The sequence below is a fragment of the Neodiprion fabricii genome, chromosome 6, assembly GCF_021155785.1.
Source record: "Neodiprion fabricii isolate iyNeoFabr1 chromosome 6, iyNeoFabr1.1, whole genome shotgun sequence".
NCBI classification, from domain to species: domain Eukaryota; kingdom Metazoa; phylum Arthropoda; class Insecta; order Hymenoptera; family Diprionidae; genus Neodiprion; species Neodiprion fabricii.
In genome coordinates this window covers 2,473,750-2,491,632 of record NC_060244.1, presented here as the reverse complement: position 1 = coordinate 2,491,632, position 17,883 = coordinate 2,473,750, and the positions used below count along the sequence as shown (strand labels likewise).

The 17,883-nt window shown below is 39.6% G+C and overlaps 2 protein-coding genes across 6 annotated transcripts; both read left to right on the top strand.

Moving 5' to 3' along the window:
* Positions 1-3,147: 3,147 nt before the first annotated feature.
* On the top strand, positions 3,148-6,566 carry LOC124185268 (CCR4-NOT transcription complex subunit 7). 3 transcript variants are annotated; one of them, XM_046575850.1, is made up of 7 exons: positions 3,148-3,305; positions 3,706-3,806; positions 4,240-4,422; positions 4,526-4,685; positions 4,759-5,035; positions 5,144-5,284; positions 5,708-6,566. In XM_046575850.1, the coding sequence occupies exons 2-7, from the start codon at positions 3,791-3,793 to the stop codon at positions 5,834-5,836; spliced, it is 906 nt and encodes a 301-aa protein (XP_046431806.1). In that variant the 5' UTR covers positions 3,148-3,305; positions 3,706-3,790; the 3' UTR covers positions 5,837-6,566. The 3 variants fall into 3 exon arrangements, with proteins under 3 accessions (XP_046431806.1, XP_046431808.1, XP_046431807.1); XM_046575852.1 differs by having other exon boundaries at positions 3,196-3,323; XM_046575851.1 differs by having other exon boundaries at positions 3,197-3,410.
* A 1,651-nt stretch (positions 6,567-8,217) lies between these two features.
* On the top strand, positions 8,218-17,025 carry LOC124185263 (protein mesh). 3 transcript variants are annotated; one of them, XM_046575842.1, is made up of 16 exons: positions 8,222-8,799; positions 10,100-10,338; positions 10,627-10,814; positions 10,909-11,224; positions 11,325-11,493; positions 11,587-11,844; positions 11,933-12,126; positions 12,269-12,414; positions 12,515-12,796; positions 12,866-13,335; positions 13,415-13,689; positions 13,775-14,049; positions 14,135-14,286; positions 14,389-14,571; positions 16,321-16,471; positions 16,559-17,025. In XM_046575842.1, exons 1-16 carry the CDS (start codon positions 8,376-8,378, stop codon positions 16,692-16,694), a joined length of 3,858 nt encoding a protein of 1,285 aa, XP_046431798.1. In that variant the 5' UTR covers positions 8,222-8,375; the 3' UTR covers positions 16,695-17,025. The 3 variants fall into 3 exon arrangements, with proteins under 3 accessions (XP_046431797.1, XP_046431796.1, XP_046431798.1); XM_046575841.1 differs by lacking the exons at positions 16,321-16,471; positions 16,559-17,025 and adding an exon at positions 14,873-15,860 and having other exon boundaries at positions 8,218-8,760; XM_046575840.1 differs by lacking the exons at positions 16,321-16,471; positions 16,559-17,025 and adding an exon at positions 14,873-15,860 and having other exon boundaries at positions 8,218-8,799.
* The last annotated feature ends 858 nt before the right edge of the window (positions 17,026-17,883 follow it).

Sequence of the window (17,883 nt, the reverse complement as noted above, 5' to 3'; positions counted from 1 at the left end):
TTTGCACCGCGTGTAGGAATAATTTATCCGTAGGTATGTAGCGCAGAAAATTATACTTTGGCATCAAATCTAAGGCAATGGTATTGGTTAGATATATGTGGTATATACCTACCGACTCGCACGCGAACGATTGCCTCCGGGCAGATCTCTTCGCATCACCGGGTATCGCATAGCGTCGTTTGAAATCTTCTCTCCTACGCCGCAATTCTACAGGTTTTTCCAGCAATGTCGGTATTTTTTTATTGTTTTTTTTTTTTCTTTCTTTTATCAATGCCTTTATTTCCAGTTTATTTTCTTTCATTCTCATTCTTCTTCGCTCGCATGTAATCGTTCCGACAGAAGAAGAACAATTTTTTAGCTCTTCGTTGTGTATTAATTATACCTACGCATGTTTCGTTATACGTGTTGAAAAAAAAAAAAAAATTAATTCCTTTATCAAATCAACGAACATATAATTATATCGGTTCGGATTTCCTTGCACGTTATTTTCAGGCTTTACTGCAGAGGTATATTATAGGCAGAGGCTGGAATTAGTCTCGTCAAATGAAGGCAAGGCTTGTCCCGAAGCAAAGGAATAACGCATGCCGCACAATGACTGCGAGGGGGAGAAAAATGGTAAAAATAAACAGCGAAAGAGTATAAATAAAAATAATGACGAGCCACCCACGCCGGCCGGCGAGACGGGTGAGAGAGAAGCGGCAGCTAAAGTAGAAGTAGAAGTAGAAGTAGAAGTGGAAGAAGCAGAAGCAGAGACGGGAACGGTAGCCCGGAGAAAACGAAAAAACGATGCGATAGCTGCAGTAATGCACAACAATAACCGGGGACCGAGGTGTATACAATAAGAAAGAAGGTACGGTATTGAAAGGCAAATGAGCCTTCGGCTGTTTCTATTGCGCGCCCACATCCGCTGCTCTTTTCAAACTTCGCCCCCCCAAACACGTTACGCAAATTAATCTCGTGTTAACACGCCCGTTTATCTTGACCATACCCGAACCCGAGGGATGTGTGTCCCTGTTTGGGAGATCGTTTGAACATAATGATTTATCGGCACCATTGATTGTTTAACGCGACAAGACGTACAGGTATCGCTGTACACCTTATACGGCAAATGCCGTGCGATGAACATTTTCTTCCTATTCGCAATGGAACGTGACGTTTAACCGTGTAAGTATTCAGACGTACGTGTGGCGTGCGTTTCTGGCTCCGTTGCACGCGTGAATAGATTCATTAATATAATAACTTTGCTGCACAAGCATGTTGTGTGTATACAGGCAGACGTAGAGCTGGTAGTGCGCGCCTCATCCAGGAATGAAATGCAATTAATTACACTCTGTTGTCACGGATTTTCATCGTTTTTCAATTGAGAATTGTTTTTTGGTTTTTACTTCTTATACAAGTACACCTCCATGCCCCTGCCAACGATCGACCTGTTATTAATCAAGTGTAATCTAGATTGATTTTTTTCACATTCATCGAACAGGTATAATATCGTTGATTGATCCTTTCGATAATGCGTTCTACTCTCCCAGCGCGAGGCTAGAATATTCCACATCATAGTATTCTCAGTTTCAGTTTAGGTGTGCTCACGTTTATACTTTTGGCATCAGTCGTGTTAAGAGTAATTGAATTTTTCGGGGCTTAAAAGGATCGCGAAATAATCACCGAAACTTTTAACAATCTGATAAACAGTTCCCATTTCATTCACGTGGTATAAATAAATTGCTTCATCGGGGAATTGAATCACTGCTGTAATACGTTTTTAATTAATTACAATCGTTGGATTTTTTACTCGAGAGCTGCACGGGGTTTTGTGTAGACAATTAAAGGGCCTCTTGCCTATAGTTACCGCTATGTGGCAAAAGGTACGATAAATACTGTCCGTACACGCTTGTGTGTGTTATCACAATAATGCAAGTCCCTCGATTCTTGGGACTAACGGTATTATCATACAGCTAGATAATAAGTCTATATACCCGTTCGAAAATGAGCAATGGTTGACATTTCTCGTCGCATAAATTACTCGGTACTTGGAATCCTCGTTAAAAATCTATTGATACCGAGGAATCGTTTACGTACCCAGCTATACCTACTCGGTACCGCGTTTCTTACAATTAGACATGTTTCGCCTTTGTCAGTGTAATTAGGCTCTAGCTTCTGTGTCCCTGGCCGGGGATAAAGATTTTGTTACGAAACAGCCATTCGCTCGTCGCTGCACTTCTTCTCGCGTTATTTGATTATTTTACCTTACGTAAAATTCTTGTTATTTGTAATTGCATCTTTTCTAAGGCGTTCCCAATGTTGGTAATGATAATTACAACATTAACAAGATTTACAATAACTGTAATGTCAAGAATTTCATCGTGTCATTTCAGAATTTCCGTACATCCGTTTATAATATTTTTTTTCTTCCGACTAACTTAATTTTCCCACGGCTGCTGTTGTACATGGTCAACATTTAAGCGTTCGTTGTTACTCAACATTTGTTTGATGTTTTCAGTATGATCAATCCAACGATATCGTAGGTTTCTGTCAGTTGAGGATTAATTTACTCTTTACAGCATAATAACGCGTTGCGTCAACGAGCAATAAATGGTAATAGTGATGTAATACCGTGATGATCGTCCGTTATCGACCGTTGGTTCATTCACCGACAGAGCCCAACATCTCGATCCCCGCTTGTAAGTCTCTACACAGCTAGACGATAGCGGGGATTTCCCTTGCGACTAAATATTTGAGCACTAAATATTTGTGCTGCCATTAGCGTCTTCGATATTTACATTCGATTCCTCGATTACCTCGAATTGCAACGCTTCTTCTCTTCCCTCGCGACGCGTTTCGAAACATTCGAGGAATCAGTTGTAAATACCAAACGCAGTTAAAGTATTTCGATGCGTTGACTTTGCGCTGAAAATGTATAGAAAAATGATTAAAATTTACAGAGTAATCGATGGAAAATTTGCTATATTCAAATCGCATTTAAATTATCACCGCAATGAAGTAAATGATGAGAAAGATCCGAGCGAAATTCAAAGTTTGTAATCCAACGGCTCGAGTGACACCTGGTGGCGACTGGTCGAACCTGTGAATCCGGCGGCGGCTTTCGGAACCCAGTCAGAGGCTGCGACGGTCTTTAGGTTAGCTTTCTGTGATAATTCGGTGGTTTGGGAGTCTGCGGATAACAGTATAACCTGCTCCGATATATTATTGTCACCGGGAGTCGTGTGGGTCTGGATTAATATTTGGTGTGCATCAGTGGTATATTTGTGAAAAAGATAACGTTAACACCGCAATTCCCCCACGCACAGGTTAGTATGTTCACCTGAGTAAGTGATCTAGCGCGTATTCGTGGACAGTCGAAGTGCAGTCGAGGTATTCAGGCCAGAACGCGAACATCCGGGCATTCAGTTTCGGTAATTGTTGTTTCCCATACTGTAAACACGCCGAGAGCACAACGTCAACGTATTTTTAAACTAAGTCAACTCTCCTCTTGCCTACTTTTGCATTCAGGGGTATCATCTCTTGTGTGTGACTGTGGTCGAAAGGTTAGGAAGCGTCTCAGTGTTTCTAACCCAATGAGAAACGTCTCTGACAACTTGAACAAAACCTGAAACTGCCCGTGGTCTCTGTGAAAGATGTTGCCCTCTCTCTGCTCCTTGCCTCATCTTTTCACAAAATTCTCAATGCTGTGTTGTTTTCATTCGTCAGTGATATGAAGACTGCAGAGCTGTGATTGACGCTGGAGCTTCGGTAGAGATCGACCTTTAACAGGAGGAGGAATAACGTTAACCTTATGCCATCAGCTACTGGTACGAAACTTGCTTATTCATTTTGTCTAGTGGCCTCGTTTTTTTCTCGTGTTCTTATTCCTACTCTAAGAAATGGGCGCCCGCAATTGTTCATCTATTGAGCTGCTATTACAAAAGTATCAATACATTGGCAATGAGCTGCATTCTATTTTGTAGCCATGCAAATCCCAATCTCAGGCTGACGCAAACTTAAAAGTAGACGTTTGTCTTGAGCACAAAGTAGTCGTTGAATCTCAATATTCACATGTAGCATGCCTCTCTTTTTGCTCCGATACATCGTTGTTTACTTATATGGCCAACGAAATAACGATCATTTTAAGACTTTCTTTGAGACATCATCTTATCCGTGCGATTATTTTAACCTATCGCTCCAAATTATTATCGATCATTGTAAGAACGAATCGGTGAAGCGATATGCTCAATGTTATCCTAGGTGGAACTAAAGCTGCAGGGCTGTTGAAGGGAGGGGGTATGCCCAGTAATGAAGAATGTGGAATCCGCGATGTATGGGGGCACAACTTGGACGAAGAATTCCGAACGATTCGCCAAGTTGTGCAACAATTTCAGTACGTCGCTATGGATACGGAATTTCCTGGTGTTGTCGCTAGGCCCATAGGTATTCTTACATTATACATTGCTACACTTCCATTAAGTGAAGTATTTCTCTCGTGAAACTCATAAATTGCCACAGATATAATTATAACAGAATCGATTATTAGGTGAGTTCAGAACAAGTGCCGACTACCAATATCAATTGTTGCGGTGCAACGTTGACCTTCTAAGGATCATACAACTCGGTCTCACGTTTCTGGACGAATCTGGTAACACACCTGGTGGCAGTTATACGACATGGCAATTCAACTTTAAATTCAATCTACAGTGAGTAATCACTTTTATGACGACGTGAATTTTTGCGTTTTTTCTCCATCGATCTATGTCGACTCCGTTTCAGGGAAGACATGTACGCGCAGGACAGTATAGACATGTTGCAAAACAGCGGTATTCAATTTAAGAAACACGAAGAGGAAGGTATCGATCCTCTAGATTTCGCCGAGCTTCTTATGACCTCGGGGATAGTTCTTGTCGATGATATTAAATGGCTTTCTTTTCACTCTGGATATGACTTTGGATATTTACTGAAACTGCTCACTGATCAAAATTTACCTCAGGAAGAAAGCGAATTCTTTGAACTTCTTAGGATATACTTTCCAACAGTTTATGACGTCAAAGTAAGTTCTTCAGTCGTTGATAGCATGATCATTTATTCACAATATTTAAAACAATGATTTTTATATTCTGAAAGTGGGTAAATTATCTATAATAATTTATTACTTCAGTATTTGATGAAGTCGTGCAAGAACTTGAAAGGTGGCTTACAAGAAGTCGCCGAACAACTGGAACTGCAACGTGTTGGACCGCAACATCAGGCAGGGTCAGATTCGCTACTAACTGGCATGGTATTCTTCAAAATGCGCGAGGTATTCAACGTTTATTATTATTCGTAAATGTAAGAAAATATTCACCTACTTCTTTAAAAATTTACGGTGCCGTGATTATCGTCGTTGTCCCGTAAATTTCTCAAGTCTTGCATTTAAAAGATATGAAGCTGATGCTAGTGGTCAGAGTTAGCAGCCGAACACGCCGACGTTGATTCAGGTAAGACAGTGAAGTCGATAACTTGAAATTTTCATACGTCACATGATATTTTAGTACTTCTGTAAAATTATAAGCAATTAACTGTACAGCATTACCCTATTTAAAAGAAGTTTCGCACGCTTGACTGCCAACTCTGGTTGCTAGCTTCAGCTTCATGTGAAAAATGTGCATATGTATGTATGTGTGTATGTACATAAGATGTATATGTACAGTGTGTGAACAAGTCAATTTTTTTTATTTCGCAGATGTTTTTCGAGGACAATATCGACGATGCGAAATATTGTGGACATCTTTACGGCCTTGGTACGTCGTTCGTTGTCAACGGTTCTGGCGGTTATCTAGACAGTAACGGAGACAATTCATCTTCCTCGTAATAGATTGTACTTCATCGCAATGAAAATCTGGGTCCCGATCAAGTACAGGCAATCTAATATGTACGCTCTGCTATACATGTAAACAATTCTGAAAAGTCTGCGAAAAAAGGCTAAGACCGACTCATGTGACACCGTATATAAATATATGTAGATTTTTACACTGAAGCTACAATTACAGGTAAAAAATATTGAAAATTCATTTCAAAAATTGTAAAAAAAATTCGTCGTCTCGAACGTAGGACGGGTTTGATACAGGAACGGAAATAAAACAAAGTGCTATTTGTTAAACATTGTTATACAGACTGTTCATAACAATTTACAAGATAATAATTAAAAAGAAATTATAATTAAAAGGAAAAGTTTATAGATATTTAATAGTAATGCATAAGTGCTCACTCATTCATTCATTGGTAGTTGGTGTCGTTGGCTCGTCCTAAATATTTAATTGCTCATTGTCAATGCCAATTTATGTTTAAAAAAACGTTCAATTTAAAAGAGAAATTATTAATTTAACGCATATGTTATGTTATTGACGTCGTTTGGCGAAAATTTTAATTTCTTTTTGCTAGATCCATCATGTAACCGAACGCCAACTGTAGCCTTGGTATACCTACCTCAGGGTCTCCGCGTAAGACGCGGTTTTCGATACAAGGTCGCAACACTATATGAATTTTTGTTGAAATGAAAAGAAAAAAAAACAAGAAAAGAGACTTACCACCGAATTCTCTTTTATGCACGGATAAATGTGAACGAATGAGCGAGCGATAATATTTGTATTATTGATTACGCGGCCGTCCAAAATTTCAAAAGTTTCGATACGGAAGCTGTTACCCACAAATTTCTCGATGTTTTACGCATGTTTCGCATCATCAGGACGACATCTTCTAATTCTTTAAGCACGGTTATCGAATCGATCGTTTGTAAAGTACTATTATAGTTCTTGATTATGAATACAAGTGGTCGCAATGTGTAATTAGCTTTTTTTCTATTTGCAAACTAGGAATTTGTGCAAATACATTCTGAATACATTTACATGTATTCTGTTATTTCATTTGTTATGTTATTTTGTTGACACGCATACGACGAAGTAGTAAACCCGTGAAAACTGTTATTTTCTAAATTATTTAACCATTGTCTTTTTATCACCTGGTTAAATGCGTAATCAGCTAAGGAACGGCGAAAGAAAATTAACAACTATTTGATAAAAAATATTTAACACATATTCCAAAACAGTCGCTGAACGAGTGTAATGTGAAAAATGGTCAACTGTACAGGTAGTTTGAGTACGGATGTGAAGAGTGAACAAGAATCCCGAATCGATACAGCTATGTTCCCACAACATTTTTCCTTAATACCGCTTGTTGCGAAAATGCTGATGCTCGAGTTCAGAAATTTCAGCGGCACGTAACAGGCGTATTACAGGTACATATATCGGCTCGTTGAGAGCTCAATCGCTGCTTGTCGGAGGCACACATTTATCGGGTTATCAAGAAATCGATAGTGTAAAGTTTTCGGTTACCCGGTCACGGTGGTCCACCTCAAATACTTTGAAATCTCTTATTTCTTTTTGTTGAAAATTTGCGTTTCCGTTGATTAATAAAAAACACCTCACCCATGCTCTTTTTCCCAACAAACCCTTATCGTGCTGTAACGGGTAGGACAATCTTTTACCTAAAGAAAGGCAGTCGTCTTTTGCAAATGCATTTAGTACAAGTCTCGCAATATTCTGTAACGTTTTGAGAGTCAGGCTTTCGTTAATTTTTGTGAACAAACGAGAGTGCATAGATCTCGCCTGCTCCGGGCATGTATTTTAGTTACATGTGTGACCCAAATCCAGCTGATAAGGTACATAAATAATTACTATACACGTTAAGTACTTCAGAACAGCGTGATAAGAACATTGCGTTTGTCATCATGCTTTCTTTCTCGTTATTTAAAAATTGTTCAACCCAGCAAATAAATCCTCTACACATCGCAAAGCCGCTTAGTACGTAATCTGAAGACATCGTATAGTATAATTAAATCGCAATAATGCGATAACCTCGTGTCTGCACGGTAGTAATATCTGAAATCAAATTTCGATGCGAAAGCGTGGTCGCTGCGCATTTGCGCCTGTATTGTACAATCCGAGTAATAAAACTTTGGAATACAGCGCGAATTACGTGGAAGACGATAAAAAGAAAAATTTAGTGAACGGAAACCCTAGTTTACTAAATGAGTAACTCTAGAGGTATCTGGGCCTTATCGCGAATGATGCGTTACCGTTGGACAATCGCCCTTCTTGTTCCCAGTAATCGTCGGATGAGTTTCGTTTCAAACTAATATAAGGACGGTAAAGACCTGCAAACTCTGTGTGGTGCTGGTATGGGAGGCGGCGCACGCACGCATGGATCATAGTATACACATCTAGAAAGATAAAACAAGTTATCACAGTGATATCAAAAGCAGCTTATCGCTTTATTCGTATCTCGTATAGGCATAAGGTTCAGTTGTCTTCTGGTTGAGTTTCTGATTAGTTTGCACTCCCGGATCGGGAAAAATGCAGGGGTTGATCGTTTCCCGGCGTAACGCGGTTGCGCCGCTCCTGCTGGTGGTTCTCCTCGCGGTCTCAGCAACGTGGGCCCAAAGTGAGGGTGAAACGTTCGAAAGTGCTTTTAAAATCGAAGATTCGGTTCCGCCGGAAAACGTAGCGGTCCCGGATCAGGAGGGTCGCTTCCAACCTCCGGAAACGTCACCGTTATCCGAGCTGGCCGATCTGAACGGCGGTGTGCTACCGGAAACGCCGGCTCAGCCTAGCGCGGAAGAGGGAAACAGGGAGGTTGTCGAAGAACCGGAAGTGCCGAAGGAGGGTAACGGACTCGACGAAGAAGTCTCGCCTCAGGATCTCGAGCCGGAGCTCGCCCCGTCATTTGGGACTTATTCCGGTAATGAAGGCTTAAAAAGTGGAAAATACGTCGCCTACGGTGAGCAATTCGTTTCTTATCATTGGGCGTGACCGTTAAGTACTGGTTCCCATGTTTCGTTACACTGATTTGTTCATCGTCGTTTGGCTTTTTATTTATCGGGAGGAAAAACCGCGTCTTGTCAGCAAGTTGTTTTCGCGAGCTTGAAACGAGCGTCGTGACGCCGCTAGCGGATTTTTATATCACGAAACAAGTAGCTTGGTTCGATTGCATCGTATTCGCACACTGGAGGGTTCGGAAAAATTGAAAATTCTTAGCCGCTTCATTGCGTAGATATTGAGAAGAAATTGGCATTAGGTATTTCTTCATGTTTACCACCAATTTTTAAACGCTAATGTTTGCATTCGAGACCCTGCCAAAGTTGGAATCGACGATAGCCACGTCGCGGCGTCGGTTCGAAATAGTAAAGACAAAGACAGTTTCAAGCTTATGGTACCAATTCGCTTTTCGTCGTGACGTTTACCGTACTTTCTATTTAAGCTACGGCAAGCTAAAAACAAACCCGAATGGATTTTGCTATCTCAGATGAGTTTTTGTGACTCATTACGGTGCTTAGTAAGAATGTTTTTTCATTAACTACGCGAGAAGGTGAAGCGAAATGATTTGCTGGTTGAAATTTTTTATCAATAACGACTTACTGTTACTGTATATCTGCAGTTATTTCCAGATTAAAAGTAGTACCAAACATAGTAGTGAGTCTTGAGGTTGATCGCGCGTCAACTTCGATGCTTTATCATATCTTATCGGAGTATTATCAGTTACTCACTAACTGACATGAATCTGCTATGATTCATCATTTGCAACACACCTTGCTTTCGTAAACGAAACGAAGCGTAGTACCGCGCAGGGCTGATAACGGGGGATTTCATTGACTTATTGTTAATTATATCGCTCATCGTCATCCCTTCAATTCCGAGGACGAATCCGTCTACTTCATATCGCGGAAGACTGTCACATTATGGTAGAAATGAATTTGATTCCTCGTTAACTCTAGAGAGTCTTCGTTTTATTAGCATTTTGACCATTGGAAGCATAGAAAATTCGTTTGATACTGCGCTTGACAATACGACGAAAAAGTTGTAAATCCTCTTTCGTCATCCGAAATTTACGTTACAGTATAATTATAACACATTTAGGTATAATGGATCAACCGAAGTTGATTTATAATCTTGATTTTTTACTCCATCGTCGCACCCTAATGTTAAGTGAAAAATTGCAACAGCTTACTTTTTGTGTTTAAATGTACACGGTGAGACCTTGTTACGCTGCTGAATCCGTGTGTTTCATGGTTTTTGTATAGATTCCGATGACCCAGAAGCTTATAGATATGCACCTGCCGAAGGTGGAACGACTAATTATCTCATTACGGAAAGCAGGCTGGCGACTATTAGGTCGCAATTTATGTATTGGTACTTCGATAAGGGTGGAGACAACAACAGGGGCGATTACCAGACAAACATACACGCCTCCACTAGCAGAATTCATAAGAATTTCAATTTCCAATTACCTTTCTATGGATTTCGATTCAATTATACTCAGGTGAGTAAGTGTTTAATATAACGAAGGATGCGCGATAATTGTAGTCACATAGATCAAGAATAAGTGGAGGGATAAAGTGCCGCTGATATTTGGCTATCTGAAACGTTATTTCAGACGGCCAGCCATCGGCTACGAATTCTTGTTTGTAATTTGTCTTACATTTGTCTGTTTAATCGATCCATTGAATCTTTGAGAATGGGGAAACATTTTTCCGTACGTTTATCTTGAAATATTCAATAGTGTTCAGAGAGTTGCTTCAACTAAAATGCAGTCTTCATCCTCTCTTAGCTATCCATGAATGGTTACCTGGAGTTCAGCGACCCACCGGAACACTTTACTTACCCTTTGGTCTTTCCAGTCAAAGACTGGCCTCAAAAAAATGACCCAAGTTTCATCGGAATTTATTTTAGCAAGTGCAGAATAGGTAAACTGAGGCCAACGGATTTGGATCAAAGAGAGCCTGGGGTGTACTTCAGGTATTTTGATTACAGTATTCTTCAATCTCTTTGAATTTTTCTTGCCTTAAACCTGTGGTACCACATCTCTTTATTCCCGCTCAATGTCTTTCAGACAAGAGAGAGATCTTCAAAGAAGAACGGATCAGTTTGGAGTGGAAGTCCGCGAACGAATTAAGTGGGACATACGCGAGGGTGTCGTTGGGTCCGACACCTTTGACCCAAAGCATGTGGTCATAGTGACTTGGAAGAATATGTCCTTTGCTGGAGGTATCGACAACTCTCTTTACCACACTAACACCTTTCAAATGGTTTTGGCCACTGACGAAGTTTACACTTATGCTATGTTCAACTACCTGAACCTCGAGTGGTCCAGTCACACAGAAGCTGGAGGTGATACCACCACTGGTGACGGCGGAAAACCTGCCTATGTAAGTCTACTAGGAATCAACTTATTTACGTGAAATTCTGCGATCTGTTTATTTTCGAATGGAAAAGTAAAATTGCCTCTTTCTTTGTCGATTTCCAAAGATTGGGTTTAACGCTGGAAACGGGACGCAAAGTTACGAGTATCAGCCCTATTCTCAAATGTCGACAGTTCGCGATCTCACTGGAAGAGGCTGGGTCAACGGTTTTCCTGGACGTCACATATTCAGGATAGATGAAAAGATTATGCTCGGAAATTGCAACAAAGACATTGGTGAGTAGTTTGATTCGTGGTCTGAGGAATGTTTTACACCACATGCCGTTGAATTATCTTAATGGTGCTAAACAATCTTGATTTCAATTACAGCTGGGACACATTTACCACTTGTGTTCGCACCGGAGAGCGGAAACATGCTTGGGGGAAGTGTGGTAAACATAACGGGTCCTTGTTTCGATACAAACGAGAAAATAAGGTGCATATTCGACATGGAGGAAGTAGTCGGCACTGTTATTGACACCAACAGAGCCATTTGCGTTCAACCATCTATGCAGGCAGAGGGATATGTTCGTTTTGAGGTGGCTATTGGAAGTGGTAGATTCAATTGGAAAGGAAAATACTTCGTCGGTAAGATGCTTCAATTACTGCAATCGACGTTACACTACCATTGTAATTTGTAACATTTTTGAATGCTTTGTCCATTTAATAATTTCAGAAACACCTGCAACGGCTCAAGAAAAGATATTCTTCTCTACCAGAGCTGTGCATGAACGATCTCCAGCTGAGATCGAGATAACTTGGAACCAATACAATTTAACTAGCAACCTGAACGCTGTCTTGCAAATTTCCTTATGGGGATATCGCGAGACCACTATTCGACCTGAATTCGAATACATTGATGTATTAGAGGCGAGTATTTTATCTGATTTCTTATCCTCGTACTCTCTGGTTGCCAGACGATTCCGAGATTCCAACGTTCACGCATATTCATTTATTATATTTATACCCTTTGAACAAATTCACAAAATTATTTATACAATTTTTGTCACAGGAGAGCACAACCAATACCGGCACGTACACCATTATTCCTTCAAATTTCCGAGCTAGAGAGAATCCGTTACACCTTGACATGCACTTCGGCTTCATCAAAATAAACCTTACCAACCCAAGCCAATATTCTGGACTAAACATCTCCCCGTGAGTCTTATTCATTCGAATAAATGATACAGTGACTACATGTCACGACCATCACTCCTGCACTTACAAAATCTACATATCCCTGATAATTTGTTTCAAGAGTGCTGTGGAGTAGACCGATTCCTTTGGGATGGTACTTTGGGCCCCAATGGGAACGACTTCATGGAACAAACTGGCCAAAAGCGCTCTGTAATAATTGGATTATGAACGACAGGTACTTGAAAAATTTTGCAGCTGAAGTAGCGCTTTGTCCGTGCACGTTGGCGCATGCATTGAATGACAAGGGCCGCTTTATGCCCGATTTTGATTGCGACAAGGACTCGAACCCCGATTGTTACTACCACCGAGGTGCGGTTCACTGCGTCAAGACTGGCGCACCAAAGTAAGTCCTTAGTAATCATCGAACATAAAAATCACCCGGCTTTTACCTAACTGAAACATTGTGATACAGCCTAGACGGTTCAGAGCAGCAGTGTTGTTACGACAAAAACGGCTATGTCATGTTGACATACGATCAACAGTGGGGTTCACGGCCTGGTAGATCTCACAACTTGGGCTACCTGCCGTGGAACGAAGCGAATAAAGTACCAACCCTTTCTCACTGGTTCCATGATAAGGTTCCAGCATATCTTTGCTGTTTGTGGCAAGAGGAGCAAGCCGTTGGATGTGAGACTTTAAGATTCGAAAGAAGGCCATCTCAAGATTGTGTCGCTTATCAAGCTCCAGCTGTAGCTACCGTCTTTGGAGATCCTCATTTTTTTACGTTTGATGACCTGGAGTATACCTTCAACGGAAAGGGAGAATTCGTGTTGACCCGTGTCGATACTATCAAAGACAAACTTGATGTCCAGGCTCGATTTGAACAGATGCCAGACAACTCTTACGGTGCAGTCAACGCTACTCAACTCACGGCCGTCGCAGGTATTCGAAATAACATTTGAAATATGAAAAACTTCATATAGAACAGCGTTTTTATTTTGCTACTCTTATTTCATCTTAGCACGAGGCAATAATTCAGCTACAATAGAAGTTCGATTGCGACCGATGCATGCGAGATGGAGATACCACTTGGACGTGTTTGCCGATGGAAGACGGATATATTTTGATAGGACGTCATTGAAGTTTCAACATTTTGCTGGCGTCACGGTTTACACCCCGACTTATATTCTCAACCAGAGCGAAGTTGTAATCATGTTCCAGACAGGCGCTGGAGTTGAAGTTGTTGAGAATGAAGGGTTCATGACTGCCAGGGTCTACTTGCCATGGTCATACATGGTATGAACGATTCGTTTAAGCTAATTGTAAGTAACAGTGGGATTAATTATTCCGTACTTAACCGATATAAACAATATTTGTACAGAATAAGACACGAGGACTGCTGGGCAACTGGAGCTATGACATTTCTGATGACTTCACCAATCCGGATGGTACCATTGCGTCCGTGTCCAATGTGAATAGTTTTGAAACAATTCATAAACAATTCGGTATAAACTGGATCCTTACGGATCGCGAGGATTCGCAGAAAGGAGCTGCCTTGTTTACGAGGGAATTTGGTAGAACGGCGAGCTATTACGCAAATGCATCATTTGTGCCCCAGTATCTCAGAACTCCGGTCGAATTTTTAGGAGCTGATCGGTATGGGTTGATTATTCGAAAATTACGAGCGGGTGCGCTTAGTCTGATAATCATATGGATAACTCACAAATTTTCTATTCCACAGCGTGGGCGATGTAAATAGAGCAAGTGAATTGTGTGGTGATAATTATCAATGTCAGTACGACTATGGAATGACCCTCAATCGAGATCTCGCACATTTTACTAAAAATTATTACGACACTGTAACTGAGATTAAGGCAACGAATGGCAGGCGAAGTATGTTCACACATGTATTATATTAGTATTCAGTTGCAAGGATTGAGAAAGTTTTCCGTCAGAAAAAGAAAACCATGTGATAATGTGTGATTTGCATTTCAGCAATATCTTGCGGAATATTGGAGACACCGCGATTTGGTAGAAAAAGCAATTTCCTTTTCATACCCGGTACCAAAGTGACCTTCGAGTGCAATCAAAACTTTATACTAATTGGAGATCAGCGTCGAACATGTTTAGAAGGGGGTCAATGGGACATTCCGGAGTACGGATACACAGAGTGTCTACGTAAGTATGCATTCATAAATTTTTGTTTGTTCTGCCACATTACATGATCGAAATTGAACGCACCTGATTGAAACGGTTTACTCATCTGGGCGCTTTACATCGTGTAAGAAAGTTCAGACAGATATAAGCACTTGTTCGGAACCTCTAATGCATTTAGCAGGTGTGCAGAATGTAATTATTGCGGTCACGATATGGTGTTGAGTAAAATTAATTGGAAAGAATGCTTTTAACATCTGCGGCAGACTTCGTCACAACATCTTTGTTGATGAGCTTGAATTTCATCACTGCTGCGATACTGTAGGTCACATCGAGTATACTCAGAGAACAGCATGGACTATTATGGGAATAATAATCGCGGTACTGATACCAGCGATTATCATTGGGGCTCTGATAATAGTTTGCATAAGAAGGAATGCATCGTCAGATAGTTCAGCTAAATCATGGCGGTTTTCTGATCGCGGATACGGACTTGATAACGATTCGCCTCTTTCACGGCTAAGCACCCCTTTGAAGTCGGGCGAGCGAACCATTTCTCCTACTAGCGAAACTAGTACCGACGGCAGTAGTACTAGGAAACGAAGATCCTATGACAAATCATATCGTACCAACGAACCACTTCCTGACAAACCTTACACAGAATTTGAGGAGAAGGTTTGGGCCCTAGAGGATGATCCTGTAATTCGGAATAGCGTTGCTATATATGCAGAACCGCTTAGAAAAGCTGGTAGTCCGAGCAAAGAAAGTGATGTGTGAAGACATCTATTATTAAGATTGTTTTTATACGAAAGAGACTTTTAATTCATGTGTCATTGTAAGTCTCTGATGTCAGCTTCAATTATTAACTGAACTGTACTTATTTGTGACCACAAATTGCGACGTCATCAAATTTCTAACAATTGCAGTATTTTACTTCATTAATCATCCGCTACATTAGAATTGTTGCTTATGTGGAATAGAAATCTGGTATTCACTAAAAATAATATTACCTCTTGTGAGGAAGCAAATCAGATTTTCAGAGACGTGACTTATACAACAAATGAATTATAAACCAATAAGCTTTTTTTACGATGAAGTCAGTAGGAGTTTTTCTGTGTCTTAAACTAGTAGTAGTAATAAACATGCAGTCTTTTTTCGAATCAAGACCATATGTTGCAGTATATTATATAATTTGTAGTAAACGATTTATGTCATATACTGTTGTCGTATTATATTCTACTTATGCTGTAACGTTTATGTTATAATAAATAAGTACTACAAAATTTGTACTACCAGGAAATTTCTATTCCACACAAGCATTTTGAAATCGGAGAATTGTAATAAAAAACGCAAACTTTAATTGTACAGAATCGGTATTATAGTGGAATGGAAATTTCCAAATTTGTACAGGTGAAATTTCCATTTCTCAACATCCATTCAAACACATATCCTCTTATTACCGGTATCATATTCCTTGTCTTGGAGCTTGGTAACAATTCCCTAAAATCATGCAAGATATTACCTTTCATAATTTTATTGCGGCACAGAGATTATTGCCGATCGGTTGTAATTACTACGTTCTCGAAATACCTAAGAACGGTTTTATTTTTGGGGTGGGGTATTCTCCTGAAGGCTTAATTACATTTTGCACAACCGTTTAAACAGTAATCCGAATGTCTTAATACCTAACGATAAGGTATATTCACTTTTCACAGAATTTAATTTGTATCGATAATTTGTAATATTGATTCCTGATGAAATCTTCAAATACAGGTCAACAAGAGTATAGTTCAAGACAAGCTGGGATCACTTCAGGCATAGTATTTGCAGCTATAATTCCAATAATATTGGTCATAGTGTGTATTGGCTATCGAGTTGTTCAGAAATGGAAAGCTGAACGAGAGCAGGAAGAAGCACTTTCAAGGTAATAAAAGTTACTTTTCCTCTTCTCATGTATCTCTTATCGGTTCACTTATACCAAACCTGTTCATCCGAATATTGCAATTTATAGACAACGATCTACCGAGATGCAAAGGATTGCGCAGATCAAGCAAGCGAGAGAAGATGCAGAGGATGAAGACGACGATGAAGATGAAGAATCAGTTCCGAAATCTCCTTACGCAAGTAAAAGTACGGAGATCAATTAGGAGAAAAAATACCCAATAGTTGTATAATCCGTATTCGAAAAAAAAAGGAAAAAAATACGAAAGAACTCAGTCCCATTCCACTGTTTGGTGTTGAACATTAGAATTACACTTCGTGCCTGAGTAAATTTGAGTTTATGTAGATCGCACAATGCGAACCATTCAGATCATACCTCATTTAAATCCGCAATGTATCAGCGACGACAAATTATACATAATTAGATATAAGTTATTATACATAGGTGTACAATGTTACATACGCCTAGAGGTATGTAGCATATGTATAGTATACATAGTACAATACAAGGGGAGAACTGAGACGATCATTAATTAAGCTGGACAATATAAATTCAGCTGTTATTATAGGCGTCTAACAATATTTATATAGAGAATCTTTTTTTTTTGAATCAATAATATTATATATGATACATCAACTCCATAATGTTTATGCCGCCATATTTTGAATTTTTTCAAAATCAGACAAATTTCGTTACATATCTCACACTTACGTCTTAGCATCTATTCGTATGTACCTTGATATAAAACTTATATTGATTGACATTAATATTTTTGTTATAATATAATTGAATTTAGTGTTTTGAGATTAACTCTTTATCACACTCCTTTCATTGATCCGGCCAGCTTTCAATATGTAAGTCTGAATTTAGTCGTGCGTTAGGATTATAGTTGAAAATTAGGTTATTAGAATAACATGTGCTTGTCAAAGTACGACGTTTATTCATTGACTTTTGTATTTTAAAAATTATATCAAATACCTAACTAATGTGTTTCATACATGATTAGCTCTTCGATATATAAATATAGTATCTATTTATATTATAACTGAAAATGTATGTATAGATGAGTGATTCGGAATGACGTATACGAATGTGGTAAATAAGTAGTGTGTGATGCAAGAGAGATTAGACAGTAAGAATTACCAATTTGCACGTGGATTGATTTTTTCTAAGCGATTATAAACGACAAATGGTATGGCGGGCATGTCTTTTTTGAATCACAATCATTATGCTCATACATTGAGACAAGGTTTGCAATTTTTTCTCATTTTTCATTTATTTCTACGCATATTCTTTTCAGTCGAAAGTCATGAGAGAATTCAAATTTACGCCTGATCTCGCATTCAATAGCAATACAGTAAACATCTGCCATGCACCTGCAAAAGTTTGTTCTA